Genomic DNA, 17,816 nt, shown 5'->3' with positions numbered 1-17,816 from the left:
TTAAGGTATAAATACGTATTTTGTTTAAGACCTTAAACGTTGCCCTCTTAATCCCAATAGAAAACAAAACAATTGTTGATTTTTTACATCATGGGCAACATATAACATTAAATATAGGAATAAAGGCACAGTTAACTGTGTCGAGTATAAAATGTTTGAATAAAATATGTTGCAAACATGTTGCAAAGCTGCGCAATTTTTCATTAAGGCAAGTAATCAATGAATATTAATCGACTTACATAAAGCTATGACATTCAGTGCGCTAAATTTCTTGCGCTTCTACGTTTAATTGATACGGAACTGTTATGATATACTTACGCTCAACCGATATATATATATTCAATTTATTCAATTATTAGCTTATCGAAGCTAGTAGATTCGAATACATAGCTATAGACAGTTTGTAGACATGTTTGAATTGTGCGCAGTGGTGTCACGGTCAATGTCAAAAAAAAAAAAGTAACAAAGTTAATAAACGACCTTTTTTGATTATAGCTACATGTTGAAGAATGTTTCCACTATTATGTCGATATCTAAGCATGGAAAAGTATTACTAGGCCGCCCATCTTTAATACATAATTAGAAAGAGTATCCCACAATTTACGCAAGATTTGAACTAAATACCAAAGGTTTTTTTTTTTTTTAAATTCTTATTTTTTTATTGAATCATAATGTACATAGGATACGGTTATATGTGAAATAGCACATCGGATAAACGGCCTCGACGGCTTCCCTGGTGCATACGAACTCTTTTAACGAAATTTCCGAACTGTGGCTGTGAAGCTTTCATTATTTTTGAAATATTGTTCAACAATGAAAACGCAGCTCTACTTTTACTACCCTTGAACTGTCAGCTGCGAGGATTACCAATACTTCATCGCATAAATGGGCGGCAAATTCAAATCTTACGTAAATTTCGGACACGCTGAAGCGAGCCATAAAGAACTCGTTCAAGTTATTCTGAATTTTCATTAATTGCTGAAATAAATCGGAGTTTTTTCGTAAAACATATCGTTTTTTTTTTTTTTTTTTTTTTTTTGTTGTTACATCAAAATTTTGTTATACGTCATATGAAGAGAAAAAGGACTAAAAAATCATTTACATAATAAACTATTTTTATATGTTTTATATATAAAACATAATATATATATGTATGTATATATTATGTTTTAAAATCAAATCAAATATTAAAATTATTGAAATTTTAAAGCTAAGATGACTCTTGTTGGTGTTGTTGTTTTTGTTGTTGTTGTTCTTACTATATATAAATTTCTTGTTAAAACTTAACAAATATGAATTTCAAGTTTCTCTTAACGCGAGACAGTTTAAGATAATAAAAACATTAATTTAATACAACAATAACTTTCCTTATTTGTTTTTTTTTGTTTTTTTTTTTTTACTTGTATATTTGCGGATTTATGCTTATCGTATAAATAAGCATACGTACATTATAAATACATATAAGTGTGCATGTATTGCAATTAGGTATGTATTTATATACATATTGACTAAGTGCCTTTATATTCAAAAATAATTAATTATAAAAATAAAAATAACTACAATAATAATAATAATAATAATAAGATTGATACATAAATATATAAAAAAAAATTGAAACTCTCTAATATGTGTTTATTTATTTTGATCATAATAAAAAAGTGCTAACGCGAAGAAGAAGAAAAGGGAAAGAGAAATACGACGGATCAAAATTATACAAAAAAAAATTAAGAAAACAATGGAGTTTGAAGAGAATTCGAGAGTGTTAGGGCAGTCACTTGAATTGGGTTTTAAATACAAATGCCTAAAGGTAAAAATTGATACTATGTATTACATGACTTAAGATTTTTGATCACAGCCCTGAAAACACAAAAAAAAAAAAAAAAAAAATAGATTCAAATCGATCTTCAACGAATTTTTTAATAATTATAACAAAATCTACGGATAACACATTGATAAAAAAAAAAAAGAAAAGCTCATTATATCTTTTAAATACATGTCAATGTATTCCACCAATGTTTTCATTCTTGACTTTTAAATTATTCCTAATTATTAAGGATTAAAGAGAATAACAAAAAAAGAAAAAAAAAAAAAAAAAATTAAGAAGTAGAAGAAAAAGGTAACTAAAGGAAAAACTCTCTCTACGTATATTGTATAAACGTGCAATTTTGGAAGAATTAAAACTGCAAAGTATTGAGATATGGTAAATATATGATTAACGATTTAATTCAGTGCGATTGGCAGCTACTTCAGCCAGTATGAGTAGATCTGAGGTAGACGATATATTGTCGTTTAAATTATTTAAAATTTCGACAGATCTTTGATTCAATGGTGACGGACACGATGCCAAATTTAATGCAGTAACATCGGCACATTTATTGTCTGTCATATTAATGTCTTTTTCACAAGATCCATTATAAGTTATGGCGAGCGGGGTCTCTTGCAAATAACAACAACCATTTATAGTTAGCACGGAGGCAACTTCATTTTCTATGGCGCTTACATCACGTCTAGTTATGCTCTCTTTCCGGGCTTTACGTTTTTGACTGCCTACCACTGCGACAGCAGTTGCGTGCTGTTGTTTCTGTTGATTTTGCTGTTGCTGATAATGCTGCGATTGCTGTGATTGTTGCCGCTGCTGCTGCTGCTGTTGTGGTTGTTGTTGGTGGTGTAAAAACTGCGAACTGTTGCACTTAGTAGGAGTAGTAGGCTGCGAAACCGGCTTAGGCGATTTCATATTTATATACAAATTATCATTGTTGCCTTTATTATTACGTTTTTTATTGTTCGTTGAAAATTTCTTTTTCTTTTTTGTATTACGTTTACGTTGTAAATAATCATCCAAACTTAAGGCGGGCAGTTCTTTGATTTTCTCTTCTAAATCAAAATTTCCAATATCACAAGGCAGCACGTTTTCCGTTTCGGATAAGGAACGACTTTGTCCAATTCCAAGGAGAGCTTCTCTATCCATGTCCACCTCTCTAACAAGAGAACTTTGTTTACCACTACCATCTTGCAGTAGTGTTTCTGCTAAGCGTACGGATGACTTTGATTTTTTTACTAAAGGTGCAATCTGACCTGAGTTAATTAGTTCCTGATATATTTTACCCTTGCATGATCTGGCACTTTTCTTTTTCGGCACTACACCATCCTCTTCACTGCTATTGCTGGAAAAGCTATTCTCGCTGTAGAGACGTCTTTTAAGATGCTTCTCCTCAACCATTTCCATGTTACCGGGTATGTGAGTGGTTAAAAATTGTGTAGTCTCACCGAGAGCTTGTTGTAAAGCACACTGTTTGCTTTTGTGTTTCTCTTGCAGTAATGAGCTTAATTCACCCATTTGTGCTTCGTCAGCTAACTTGAAATAATTAACATTGTTACGTATTGTATTTTGATCCAACGCGTCAACAATTTCTTCATTGGTAGCAATATGTGTTGGCCGTGTGTTTAGAGTACGTAAAGGAGGTGCGGGCAGTTTATACCATTTAAAATTGGGATTGGCTGAGAAAAAAGCGTCTTTATTCTAAAAAAAAAAAAAAAAAAAAAAAAAACCGGTGAATGAAAAATGAAAAATTCGTAGATCATAATAGTCTTTTTGTATTTATTTAGCTACCTGTTGAGCTAAGTTTGTAAAATATTTCTTATCGTTGGCATCCAAGGAGGCCCACCAGTCCCCAAGAATTTTTGTTATGGCCCTAAAAAAAGCAAAAACAAAAAAATAATAATAAATATATATTAAAGATATATATATATATATATATATATATATATATGCATATATATATATCGCAGTCGGTATGTTTAATTTTCACCTGTTTTCTAAATTCTTATAGCGTTCTTTTACTATAGCCCGATGACGCTTGCAAAATATTAGAAATGCGTTCATTGGACGACGGGCATGATGATCCGGTTTACTGCTAGTTGTGAAATTAGCTCCATTTTCATGGGACACGTTTGGCGTTTCTACTGTCTCGATATCAACATCAATATGTAAATCACTATCCTCAGTCGATTGTATTTTCTGTGCTTGAATAGTATTTTGAGCAAAGTGATAGTTGTGTAGACGTTCCGTTGCACTATCATTTAGCTTCTGTTTTCTTTTATTATAGTAATGCTCATAATCGGTATCGATATCTACCATATCATCGACTTGTCCATTCTGCATTATATTATCAATGAGATCGTCATTATTACCATAATCCTCCTCGTCGTCGTCGTCGTCATCATCAACATCGTCATCATCGTCTTGGATGCTACTCTCTCCGCTTGCATTTGGCGAAGGCATGTCATCGTCGTCGTATGGCTTCAATTTGGCATAATTGTGTACACTCTCTATGCGACGGAAGGCATGTTCTTGGTCCTCGGTACGTTGGGTTATTGTTGCAGTGATTTTCTTACTCGATTCTATTTTATTAGCATTGCTGCTGCTATTATTCTTAGCAAGGATATCGGTTTGTACAGGATACAAATTATTATTGGTTTTGTTTATATTATTATTATTATTATTATTATTATTATTATTGTTGTTATTGTTATTATTATTATTATTTTCTCGAAAAGCATTAGCACTAATATCTAATTTTAAGGCACTTTCCAAATCTACAGGTTTGCATTGGTTATTGTTGTTGCTATTATTAGATATGGGATTAAGACTTCTAACATTAAGTTTCTCATCCGGAAATTTTGTATTCCATTTACCAAATGTATCGTCATTATCTCGGCTCTCTTCTCTATCAACAGTTGAGGCACTTAAATTGTTATATAAGGTACGAAAATTGTTCCAGCAATTGTTTTGTAGTTTTGTATGATTAGCTAAATGTTGTACTTTAACGCGTTCCTGGCGATCCGTTTTAAATTGTTCGCTACCGCTAACCGTTATCAATTGAGCGGTATTTGTTGCATTAGCGATCGCAACATTCGCATAATTTGTAAACGCTCTCGTCTGCGATTGCGGCAACATTCGAATTGTCGAGATATTACATTTATCCGCTGGAAACGTTTTTGGCTTTAGCACTTCCATTCTATTAATATTATTTATCATATTTTATTCTGTTTGATTGCCCGATTTTCTATTTAAATTGAATGAAGTTTTCTTCTCTCACTTTTTCAAAACATTATAGACTAAAAATAATAAAATGAAGAAGAAGAAAAGAACACAAAACACTTAGTATTAGTTCATTTAGAAATTAAATTAAAAATAAAAATAAAAAAAAAATAAAAAAAAACAATTAAAATCTCAAATAATAAATAATTTCACTTTTATTAATCAAACAATATGCATAACAGGCGATATATGTACCAATCAAAGGCAAACACTTACGCATCACACTGATTGGTTCAAAATTGAAAGAGTTATAATCATTTTAGGGTGAATTTTTTTTACATTCATCCACTGCTTAGGATTAATACACTGTAACGCTGAATACTATTTCAAGCCGTTTTCATAATGTTAGTTTGCAGAAATTGGTCCTCATTGGTCCTCCTTGGATATTTTTACCGTTTTCTCAAGTTTTTCGCTTCTTTTTAATATGATTTTCGCATTGACTTTAACACTGTGCAGATAATGCGGACGAATTGATTCGACATTAATGTAAAGAAGTCAAGATCCATACATACGGCCACATTTAAAGGTGGACAACAGCCACAACCGCAACCACAGCCCAGCATTAAATACTCTACACGATCTTACAGCTATTTATGTGAGGAATTTTCAAAATAAGTCGTTGTAAGGGCATTGGTCGAAAAGATGGTTCGATACTGGCCATTCTCGATAGAGTGCATCCTTGCGCCAAAACACGTCGATGAGATACATTTTATCAAAATATCGCAAAAACTGCAACCTGAAGGTTGAAAAAAACAAAACGGACAGACGGGCGGTATAAAGAAAATGAATCTATCTGAAATTCGACTAGGTGTTGCACACATTCGCTCAAGCTTAATATACATTTGTACCAAAAGTGATGTAGAGTAAAAAAATTGAACCAAAAATACATACACAAAAACATTTATCTGGCTTTTGAGTTATCGCCATTATACGATCTACACCGGTATACGTATCCATTATCTTTGCTATCTCGGCGTTTAAACAAAAATCTTAATTTACCAATCATTCGTAATATTTTCAAAAATTGAACAAAAGACGAGAGACGGACACTGGTGATCGAGAAATTTACATTGATCAAGTTAGTTAGGTATTTATGCCGTCGGGTCTATAATGTATACGTACATGTATATGTTACAAAATAAATGAGCAAACAAGTGTATATCTTGTAACTTTGATAGCCGCTGTAAAAAATTGAGTTGCACACTCAAATTTGGGATTGTTCGTGAATTTGGTGATTTTGCGAGTTAACAACTTCGCTTTAAGTTGCAAAAAAAAAAAAAAACAAACAAACAAACAAACAAACAAACAAACACAAAAACTATTGTGGGCCACTGCGCGTTATTACATACCATACACCTCCCTACAATTATTTATTACGACTTTTCTAAATAAGTCGTTATATGGGAATTAGTCGAAGAAGCGATCCAGCCCGAACCATTTTCAGCTGTGCTCCTCATTAGGCGTGAACAGGTTAGTGCACCAAATTTCATATCTCAAATATCTTAGAACTTGCACACGGTAAGTTGAACCGAAATTGACGGACGGACAGACAAGCTTATATCAAATCACAAAATGATTTTGAATCGGCCGATGTAATCAAAAGTGCGTAGAACCGCACCAATTTAATATATCCTTGCACCACAAGTGGCGTTGGCCAAAATTTTGCTATAATTTTTTTAGCGTACATTTTAATAAAAGAAAAAAAGAAATGAATCGGTCTCTTTAGTTAGCCCGGCATTTTAATGTAGATGAACATGAATTTAATAATACTTATGCGAATTGTAACCTTTTGAAAGCAGACTATCTAAACATTGATTGGCAAAAAAATGAAAACTGGATGTACTCGATCTCTTCTTCTCTTCTGTGACACATATGAAATAGATGAAGACACATTTGAGAGAAATAGATTGAAAGAGAACATCGAAATTTGTTTTTTTAATAATTGAGAGTTGTCACAAAATGAATAAACATTTTTGACAGCTCGCTTACAGTATACACTTTGGAAAATTTAAAACGAACGAAAAGGGGAGCAGGGAGTATCATATCATAGTTTTAAGGTGTCCCTGCATACAAGTTCCTATTTTTTTTTTTTGCAGAGACATAACGTTACCTAATTGCCAAAGACCGTATTCAACAATTACGCTTTTAACATTTCTACATGGCCGAGATTTCCCAGTGTTTGTATTTGTCTCTTTTGTCTCGATAGTTTCACTAATAAGTAAAATTATCGCATATGACTTAGCCAGCAACCCCAAGCCCAATATGAAATGTTATTACACATCCACAAGAATCGATTATTTGGGCTTCATATCATAATTGTAAAGGAAACGTATTTTTAATTCAATAAATTGAATTTGTCCATAACTATAAATGCCGTTTGCGAGAACGGCATCCTGATCGACTATTTTGAAAATTCAAATTGAATGAATTCAAAATGTAATTTGAAGAAAGCGATACAAGAAGCAACACACGCGCTAAAAGATTTTGATTAGAGCTTCGACTAGCGCGCCAACATAATCCTATTACCGTTACGTACGCTTTTAGTTCTATTGTCTCCACGAATATTATGAAATGAAAATGTCTTTCTCTAATCGGAACGGCTTACAAAAAGTAGGTTTCACAACATCGTACAGATGATAATATTTAAACGTAATTGGGAGAGAGTGGAAGGGAACATCGAAAGTCTCTTTTACTTCTAAAAATTTATATTAAAGCCATAACTGCATCCCAAAGCATACCTTTTTATGTTACTGCATTTATTTAGAAATGTCGATATAATCGGTTGGGAAAAAAGAAATTTCGATATTTTTTTTCGCTCTCTCTCTCCGTTTGCGGCAACTTATACTGACGTGAGAGATGCGACAAGAGGGCATAAAATTCAAAAATAATTCGATTGCACACCAGAGTTTATTTATTTATTTATTTTTTTCTTTTTTTGCCTAGCGATTATCGAAAACGGGTTCCCCCAAATCAATTGACCTCATTTGGGCAAGAGTGTAATGTTAAGCTTAGAACGATTTCGCTTTAATTATTCCATTTTTTTTTTTTTTTTTTTTTTTTTTTTTTAATGTACGCTTGTTATGCATGAATTTGTTCAACCTGGCAACAAAATCGATCAATCGGCCCCAAACGACGATCTTTGCATGAAAGCTTACTGAGAAAAATTTCAAACAAAATTGTTTACAAAACAACAAAGCAGTGATTTTTTTCTCATATACTAACAGAAAACAAAAATTCATACATCTTGCATTTGCAAGATGTATATGCATATATATATATATATATAAATATAAAAATATATATATATATACGCGTGCGTGTGTGTGCAGATAAAATTACACTCATACATACTAACGCATAGTAAAATGAATATTGAGCAGAAAAATATATTATTTTTTTGTTAAAAAAGAGAATTTTTGCAGGTGGAAGTAAAAACCAATAATTACTAGAAATAATGAAATGAAATGCAACGAAAATCAAGATTAAAAGAGAAATTGAAGAAAAAAAAAAAGGAAAAGAAGATGAAAATTGGGATCAACCTCTTACTCCAAAATGCAACTTCTCTTTTTTTTTTTTTTTTTTTTTTTTTTTTTTTATACTAACAAAAGAAAATTGTTTCTCGCTCAAGTTCCAATAATGATATACATATTCATATTAGTATATGTATCTACTTAAGCATATATTGTATATAAATTTTCAATATTCTAGAAGCTACATTTATTTGACTTCTTTTAAACTTTCATTGTAAACAAAAAAAATAAATAAAAATCAAAATTAATAAATAAATGATAGTTAATAAAAAGTAAAAACGTAATTATGAATTGTGGAATAAAGAGGTGCTCGTTTAAGCTAAGCCTCTATATGATATACTTTACTTATTTTTTTGCTTTTTAATTTGAGAATACATTTTTGTTTTTCTTCAAGCACTTACATATATATATATATATATATATATATATATTTATTTTTTTTTTTCTCATTAAAACACTACAGCAAATTTGTTTAAAACTTATCATTCAAACTTGAATATAAATTTTAAAAAAAATATTGTTTTTTTTTTTTTTCTTTTAAATAAAATTGCACTTAGTTTCCTTGTCTGACTGTCTGTCTTTTAAATATTATAGCTGTTTAATGAATGCGCTACGTGTACACCGATACGCAACTCAATTGTCATGTCAGTGTACCCGAAAAGCGGCAGCAACAGCTCCACACAATACCACAATAAAAATACTAATACATTTGTCATTATTACGTTCATCTATGTAAACTTTTTGATTTCTTTTCCATGTGTAAGTAAGCACTTTTCCTACATGTATGCACTTAGCGAGTATATCGTTCATTAAATAAAATACAAGCAACGCAATGCTTGCTTATGTTTGTTGTCGATGTTTTTGCTTGAACTTGATTATGGTTGTTGTGTCATTGTTGTTGCTGTTATTATTCTTGTCAACAATATATTAAAATAAACATAAAACTGAAGCTTTCCTTCGTTATAGCAAAATTTTTTATAAAAAAGTATGCAAAGACAAATTAATTTTTTTATATGATAACTATATGAATATTATAAAAATTAATTGTTTTAAAATATGAAAACACTTAAAACAATTTATTGTAGCTACTTCGCTCAATTCACGAATGTATAATGAAAAATTTTCACTTTTGTGTAGTTAATAACAAAAAGCTTACTTGTAAAACTCACTTACACACAGATATCGTCTATCTGTTTCTCTCTTTCTCTCAATTGTTGCTTGTTTACATTTTGCTTTGGCTTCTCATTCAATTTTTCAATCAGCTGATTAGATGATGAGCTTTCTGCATTTATCGATATAATGTATACATATATTGTTTGTAAATAAATGTAAAAGAAGAAAGAAAAACAAATTAAAAAAAAAAGAAAAGAAAAATATATATTTCTACTAAGTTAAATAAATTTTCTTTAGTTAAAAAGCCCTAGCACTATATAGGAATGAGTAGATAATATATACAATATATTGCTTACATATACGAATATATATTCTGTACATATGCTACACAATATTTACGTATGCAAATACTATATATATATATATATATATATATATAACATTATCTATATATAAATGATTTTAATTTAATTCAAGTCGAAATGGCAAAAAAAAAAACAATTGCATCAATTTATTTTAAAAAAATGAAATAAATGTATGTATCCATGCATTTATGTACGTGCATGTATACTAAGTTATTGCCTTAATTTTATTCCTCTCTTTGTTTTGCAATTAAAATTGTAGAGTTGCCATCCTTAAATTGAATATTAATACGTTGATTGTGCTCTACTCAACTTAAGAACATATATGCTGAGATTTCTGTTCATTATCAGCAAATGAAAATCAGAATATTAAGGAAGTGTTTAAAAAAAACGATATACATGTCAAATTTTTTGTATTAATACGTTTGAGTATTAATATATTTTGCGCATGTATAGCGAAACTTTTAATAAAAACTTAATCTGTTGCTCGATTGAATGTAGTTTAAAAGTTTAACGAGAATTATAAGAAATATCGTTCTAATCTTTATATTTTCTATAATTTTTGGAGCTTTCGACATATTAGTAAAATCGTCGTTATATTTTAAATGAGTTGTGTGAGTTAAAATCAGACACCAAAAAAGCCGTAGTTATTTTATTAATAAGTACTGATTAGTTTTAGACGACATCGTAATATCCCTAACGTCGCAGAGATCTTTCTCAGATAATTTTTTCATGCTTTAGAGACAAAATGATTAACTTGACTTTTTTAGCGACTAAAGAATTTATATACAGTTTGAAACGAACCTGACACACTCATCTTTTAATATACGTAATAACTAAATTAAGAGTACATATTACCTTTTTTTACTATGATTTTTAAAAATTTGAATAATAAATATGCAAGAAATAGATCGATGAAATTCACACAATAATTATTCTAGATTCTCAATTTCAAAAGGCTATACTTAAATATATTAAGAATTAAAAAAAAAAAAAAAAAAAAAAGACATCGTCAGTAAGAAAACTGATGAATGAAATAAATGGAAAAATTTTAGTTTCGTAAGATTTCAAGATTTTTCTTTTTAGACCGGCAAATGTATTCATCGTTTACTCTTGCATATATACGTCAAAAGGGAAATAGGAATGTACATTATATAGATTCCCATTATCCAGCAATATGTTATATTATTAAATTATAATAAAGTTTCCCCACTATCTTTATATAATTAACAGTTTAACTACAATTGGCAGCCCTTCACGATTTGCATATAAATTACTGAGAAAGTTTCTGGCAGAAGCACTGAGTGCTTTGAAAATGCGAATGCATATGTAAAAATAATCAACAAAAACAAAATTGACAAAACTCATTCATTAAGTTTTCTAATCATATGTTGGAACGGCTGTTATTATAGTTGGGTTGATGGAACTTTTCAAAATCAAATCAATCATGCACATATTTTATTATATCAATTTAAGATCATATCCATATGCACACAACTACTTAGCCCTTAGACAATAAGGCGTTAATGACGGAACACGCACGAACATAATAAAACAGGTAGGAATCGTTTAACGATGAGACAGGGAAGGAGTGTTCTTTTCTTTTTTTTTTTCGTTGCTTTCATTTGTTGTTGTTATTGTTTAACTGTATATTACTCAAAAAATTTCAAGGCCACAAATGTCTACAATAAACACTAATACACATACAAACGTGCACGACTATAGGTAAATATATGTATGCTAAGTAAAATGTATATATATATATATATATATATATATATATATAAATATGTATTGAGTATAGATATTTTTTACGTTTAAAAAAGCATACAAACGATGCCGTTTGTCTTAATATGTATGTATGCATATATGTGCGTGTATTTATGTGGAAACGTATATGTGTGTTCGTTCATTTTTGTTGTTTTATATAGTTTGAATATCGGTCGCTTGATGCGCGACAGAATTGTAGGTAAAACGTTCACTTTCAGGGTCATGAAAATTCGATTTTCTTTCTTTCAAATATTCATATAAATATGAGAAGAGAAATGAACTTTTTGAGTAATAAACAATGCATACACAGATGTGTTGAATTCTCAATGCATAGAATAAGGAAAAGTTAAATTTTGTATGAATGTATAAAAATGTCATTTAACTCAAACACAAAAAATAAAAATATGTTAAGTATATATTAATTATGTATGCAAGTGTGCTAAGTGTTTGCATTTGCTTAAAAAACTTATTTTAATAAATATTATGGAGATTTTCATATACAGATATGCTTTATATTCGCATTTACAAAGAGATGATTACTACTATACATGCAAGTGTCATGTATGCTTATTATCTGTCTGTCTTTAATAGCATTCGCTCTCCCTCTTTCTCTCTCGCCGTATATATAGAAAACTCTCATAAGCGGAAATAAACTACGGTCAAAGGCATTTAAATGATATAATGATAAATATATAATATTATTGTGTCGCGTACAGTAAAATTGCAAATAAATTTAATTAAAATTTTTTACAATTAATGATTAATTAAACCCTTTTCTTGCAATAAATAATGTTTGTCTTTTCTAATTTACTTCATATTTTTACTCACCGCTTTTTAAAAGCGACGACATTGCCACGATATGATTGTTGTATATATAATCCATTACTAATAAGCTAAACTAATAAAGAACGGCTTTGGAGAAACTAATTAGCTCTTTATATTAGTATTTTCTTTTTTTTAAAAATAACTTTATCAGGGTTGCTATGCCATCGAATTTTATCAGTTTTGAGCTTAAACAATGCGCATCACCGTCATTGTGGTAAACACATTTTTATAAAAAAAAAATTTTTTCTTTTTGTGTTTTTTATAATTAGTCTTACTAACCACAAATTGAAAACAAAGACACAGTTGTGACAGTTACGATTAAATATATTTACGCGTATACAAAAGAAATGAAAAAAATATTAAATAAAAATGAAGAATTACATTACACGAATTCTATGTAATACCACACATTTCGATAATCGCAATCAGCATTTAATGATTCTAGAAAACAACACCAAATATTAGAAGTTCATTTGTCACTTGGGTCGATTTAAATGTACGGCTTGAAACCGCCTCCATTGCGTCCATTTTTCTTGCGTCCACACATATAATTGACTATTGAATGTGCACTTAAGGACATATACAAGTATATGTCAATCTTCATAAAAAAAAAAAAAGTTGAAATTAGCGCTCGTTTAAATGTAGTAAATACATATAAGATTTATTAATAACAAAAAAAAAAAAAAAAAAAGAAAAAAGAAAGACATAGAACCGCTCGCAGAATTAGAAAACAATAAACTCCTTAACGGTTAAATGTCTAATATATGCGCATGCGCTTTAATCATCGCAACTAATCTTCTTTGCAAATTTCCAAAATAAAACCGAAAAATTAACGGTTTTTTTTTAGTTCCCTAATCTCAATTGCAGTTAGAAATTTGATGATCAAAGTCATGAGTGACAATTCAAAAAATATATAAAATCTACAATGGAACGTTGTAAAGTACCGGGAGAATGGAAAATACATCTACAACAAGCAGATCAAGACAACTCTCTACCGAAGACATAAGACGAATCTTAAGTTAAATAAACAAGCATCGTAAAGTTAGTGCTGCGATCAACTGAATCGATAATTCTGTTCACAACTTTAACAAGAGTAAACAAAGTACTTCACGGGCCAAAAGCATTTGATAAATATAGGGTGTGTTATAGATTACTCTTGAGACAGAACTTGGACATCATCCTTTTTCTGTTTCTTGTTCGTCAGCATGAATTATAAACAAAGATCTTAAATTTTTGAATTTTGTATATAACTTTTCTTTAAGAAGCAGTTCTGCGTATTTGTCCTGAAGACCATGATCTTATTGGTATTTTACCCATTCTAACTAAGATTTTTGACATTAGAAACATAGGATGTTCAAAGCTGAGTATGACAACACTAATTTAACAGTTCTAGTTTCGAATGGTTTCGGTAAGGCTTTTATTGTTGTGAATCATAGTCTATTACTGGAAGGGTGTTACGTCGGTTTTTTAACGCTACGGCACCTGAGCGCATAAAGATCGACATCAACATATTATTGTCTGTACCTCTTCTTCTCACATAAAAGAAATTGTTTGTGGTGTCGTGTAACGGTCTGTATTAAGGTTGATTTTATTTAGTTGTCATCACTTGTAATACAGAGTGTATTAAGTTTACGCGGATATACGTAACGATCGGAAGGGCCTAAGATAGTCCTATCTTTGTTATAGCTCTCGATTGAGAAAGTGATTCTAAACTTGTCTGGCCATCTTGTTCATCTTGTTGTTTTAATGAAATTTGCTACATTGACGCAAAGGCCCAAAGGCGAACGGTATTGAAAATAGTGTGTATCGGACCAACTTTTTCGATCACTACTCCCCATATACTGCCTTATTTTGAAAAGTCGTTACATGGAAAAAATTGCAATTTTCGACATTCTAAATTGGTATAAAAAATTTAATTATGCTGGGGCAATAATTCGAATCCCCTCTCATATAAGCGGTTCTAAGAAAACTGTTCTTTTTGTATGGTAAAAAGCTTTAATTTTCAATATTTCACGGTGGAAGGAGTTCATAATAACAAGTTGACAAAAAAATCAACCTTACCGAATATGGATCTTGTAAGGTCCGGCTTATAAGGATTGTCAGGGAATTTAAACCCTTATGTGCTAAAAATGCTAATTGTTAATCAAAGTGGACCAAATTTGAATCATATAATTCTATTTCGTGGACCCTACTCCATATAAGATAGCTCATGAATTGTAAGCACTTTAGAGAATTTATAGATTAAATTTCCAATATTTCATAACCAAAATTGGTCGATTATTAAAATTTAATAAAGAAATTAACTGTAGAAAATTTAGATCAAATGAGTCCATTTTTCAGATCCCAAAATATTTACAAGCCATCACGAGAAGCAAGCCCTTATATAGAAAAAAAACTGTAATTACCAATGATTTATGACGGAAATTGAAAAATCATAAGAGTGTTAGGGAAAATTTCACGCCATTTGATATTTCGGTTACGATTTTATGAAAGATATGCCTTTTCGTAAAAATAATATTCGGTGTATAATTACCAAAACGAGCATATAATTATGATGTAGCGCATTTGAAAGTCGGCCTTGCGCGATTACAATGTTTTCACTTGTTTTCATATATTATTTAGCTACCAGTAAGTGTAATATTTATGTATGTGCTGATGATTCTCAATGTCACGTCTAGTTTTCACGTCCGCGCCGATTTGCGGAGGATATAGTTCAACGGATGAATGACGTATAGTTCACTGGTCTAGTATAAGTAAGTTCATTTCGAATTCATGTAAACGATTGTCATCACTCTTAAGTAACAAGTCGATCAATAACTCCTGAGGCTAACACATAGGTATCGTCTCTAGGAAATTGTTTCATTTTATCTTCAGAAAATTCCATCCCCCAAATGACTTTGATTTAGTGAATTTGGTGTGCGCTCATTTTCTTCACAAAGCAATAGAAATATTAGGATCCGCCTGAATGCCCGAAGGCGAGGAATCTCGACTAGCAACTCAATGGTCGTGGGTTCGAATTTCAAGTGCGATACAGTTTTTAATAAAAGCCGATAGTCTTAAATGCTAATGCTTTAAGAGTTTAGTCTTAGAATTTATTTCTCTGGCGAAATTAATAATAAATAATAATAGAAATATTGGAATTTCGTGTGTTAATTGAAATATTGGGTTTTGATGCGGAAATACATTGTCCAAATTCAGCAATCGAGTCTGTAATGATAGCACCTATCAAATGAAAATAACTATTGGTTGGCGGTAAAGTTGCACGAGTACGTTAACGTTCTAAATAAGATATCAAAAGGAAGTATGTTTAGTGCTTTGCATGAAAGTTTGAGCAAAAAGGGAAGCGGTTTCCAAATGGGTTTTTGGAAGCAAAAACACCGAATAAAAGTCGATGGCTATAATGGTACAATTGGATGAAATGAAAGTGGAAATGTTGTCCTGTCCCCGATATTTTCTAGGTCCAAATTCCAGCGATTATTACGTATTCGTTAATCTCAAAGGTATGTTTCAGGGAAAAAGATTGTTATCAAACGAGAAGGTCGTTCTAAGAATCTATAAAAGCGGTATCAAAATATAAGAAAAACCGTTTGACTTGTTGTATCCGTCTATAAGGAGATAATGTGGTTGAATACGAATAGAATACGAAATCATGGTTGTTTAGGTTGAAGACCATGCAAATTGCACGATAGCGTGAGTAAATGATATTTTAACAAAAACCCATTGACTCTCATTAACCTTTGCCCTATTGGAAACTAAACTACGGTTAATTACATGTCATGTCCGTACCGTTTATATCGCATTTATATACCAATGCGTAAGATAACCTTGACAGTCTTTCTAAATATAAACGACAAGTCGTAGTGAATAAATATGCGAGATACGTCTAGCGTAACTAGCGCAATATATGATAAGAGATCAGAATTTTCTTTAAAATTTTTTAAAATAACTTCAACTTACTTGCTTATTTAAATATTAAAAAATATAATTTTTATTCATGAAATTATTTACACTTTCATGTCGCGAGCTCTTGTGCGATAAATGTAATTTCGCCTAACCGCAAATACTTAATTAAGGTTGCGAAGGATGTTCTTCATTGTCAGCGTAAAACAAAAAAAAAACAAAAAAAGACAAAATTCTTTGCAAGTCAATATCAAGACCGTTGCTTGCTCTCAAAGCTTTTTTTCTTTAAAGCATTTCTAAAGTATGCGTGGATATTAACTGCAACATTTTTTCACTCCTTAATTTTATACTATATTCAATATATCACACCGAAGGAGACATTCGCCCGATGCAAACAATTGAAACTTATAAACGACGCGACAAACACAGTACACATCGTAGCTCCTTGATGCATATAAAATAGAAGAGAGCGTTTAAGCAAAAACGATAGAAGGAAGAGCAACCTGCGCATTTTAATCGTAAATGGCGGATTAATTTCTATAGGAGGGCGCAGATAATGCTTTCAATGCAAAGTTGCGTACATTCTACGAAGTAAAGAACATTACAAGAAAAAACGATAATTTGCGAAATATCGATCGTGTAGTATATATATGATAATAGGGAGGCTCATCACCATTACACAACGCGAATATTGCTTTAGAATACCCTCATTTAAATGATAACAGCCGTCTCTGAACGCTTTGCAGGTTTCGATCATTATTAAATGTAAGATAACAAGATCGCTGATTAAATATTGAAAGTTCGTTTTGTGTTTGACAGCAATTGAAAGAGAACTTAAATTCGTTACTAATTTCTGTATCCATAAACGTAGTAAAGCGTAATAACAAAACTGAAGGGTTCCATTGCTTAATGAATAGTGTAGAAAGAAGAAAGAAAAAAAAAAAAAAAACATTAAAATCAATCACAGAGAATTTGTAAACACACACACAATGACAGTTTATATGAGACATCTTTATTTTATTTAAATAAACATGTTTATACGTATATAAGTTTCTTTTTTCTTTACATTCTATATAATATTTGCATATAGATTTTTTTGCACATATTTCTCAGTATGAATTACCTTTATTTTCTTCTTTAGTATGTTGATAGGTTTTGTTTTTTTTTTTCTTTTTTATATAATACAAATGAATTTTTATGTTCATATCAAAATTT

The 17,816-nt window shown here is 30.6% G+C and overlaps 1 protein-coding gene across 5 annotated transcripts; it reads right to left on the bottom strand.

Moving 5' to 3' along the window:
- Positions 1-1,702: 1,702 nt before the first annotated feature.
- Positions 1,703-17,768, bottom strand: LOC119633590 (probable serine/threonine-protein kinase drkD). 5 transcript variants are annotated; one of them, XM_038027225.1, is made up of 5 exons: positions 17,725-17,768; positions 9,788-9,913; positions 3,810-5,118; positions 3,611-3,692; positions 1,703-3,520 (listed from the first exon to the last, which is right to left on the bottom strand). In XM_038027225.1, the coding sequence occupies exons 3-5, from the start codon at positions 5,036-5,038 to the stop codon at positions 2,213-2,215; spliced, it is 2,619 nt and encodes an 872-aa protein (XP_037883153.1). In that variant the 5' UTR covers positions 5,039-5,118; positions 9,788-9,913; positions 17,725-17,768; the 3' UTR covers positions 1,703-2,212. The 5 variants fall into 5 exon arrangements, with proteins under 5 accessions (XP_037883153.1, XP_037883145.1, XP_037883137.1 ...); XM_038027217.1 differs by lacking the exon at positions 17,725-17,768 and adding an exon at positions 16,659-17,490; XM_038027209.1 differs by lacking the exon at positions 17,725-17,768 and adding an exon at positions 12,705-12,955.
- Positions 17,769-17,816: the final 48 nt, after the last annotated feature.

This window comes from Glossina fuscipes, unplaced genomic scaffold, assembly GCF_014805625.2.
Source record: "Glossina fuscipes isolate IAEA_lab_2018 unplaced genomic scaffold, Yale_Gfus_2 0, whole genome shotgun sequence".
Lineage (NCBI taxonomy): Eukaryota > Metazoa > Arthropoda > Insecta > Diptera > Glossinidae > Glossina > Glossina fuscipes.
The sequence above is the reverse complement of the archived record's forward strand: the minus strand, read 5'-3'. Positions and strand labels throughout refer to the sequence as shown.

What these genes read in the sequence shown, in the direction of transcription:
- LOC119633590 (XM_038027225.1), bottom strand. Translation starts at nt 5,038, where the DNA reads ATGATAAATAATATTAATAGAATGGAAGTGCTAAAGCCAAAAACGTTT. An exon ending in TATAAGAATTTAGAAAACAG is followed by an intron (nt 3,693 to 3,809) that starts GTGAAAATTAAA and finishes TGCTTTTTTTAG; the next exon opens with GGCCATAACAAAAATTCTTG. An exon ending in TTACAAACTTAGCTCAACAG is followed by an intron (nt 3,521 to 3,610) that starts GTAGCTAAATAA and finishes TTTTTTTTTTAG; the next exon opens with AATAAAGACGCTTTTTTCTC.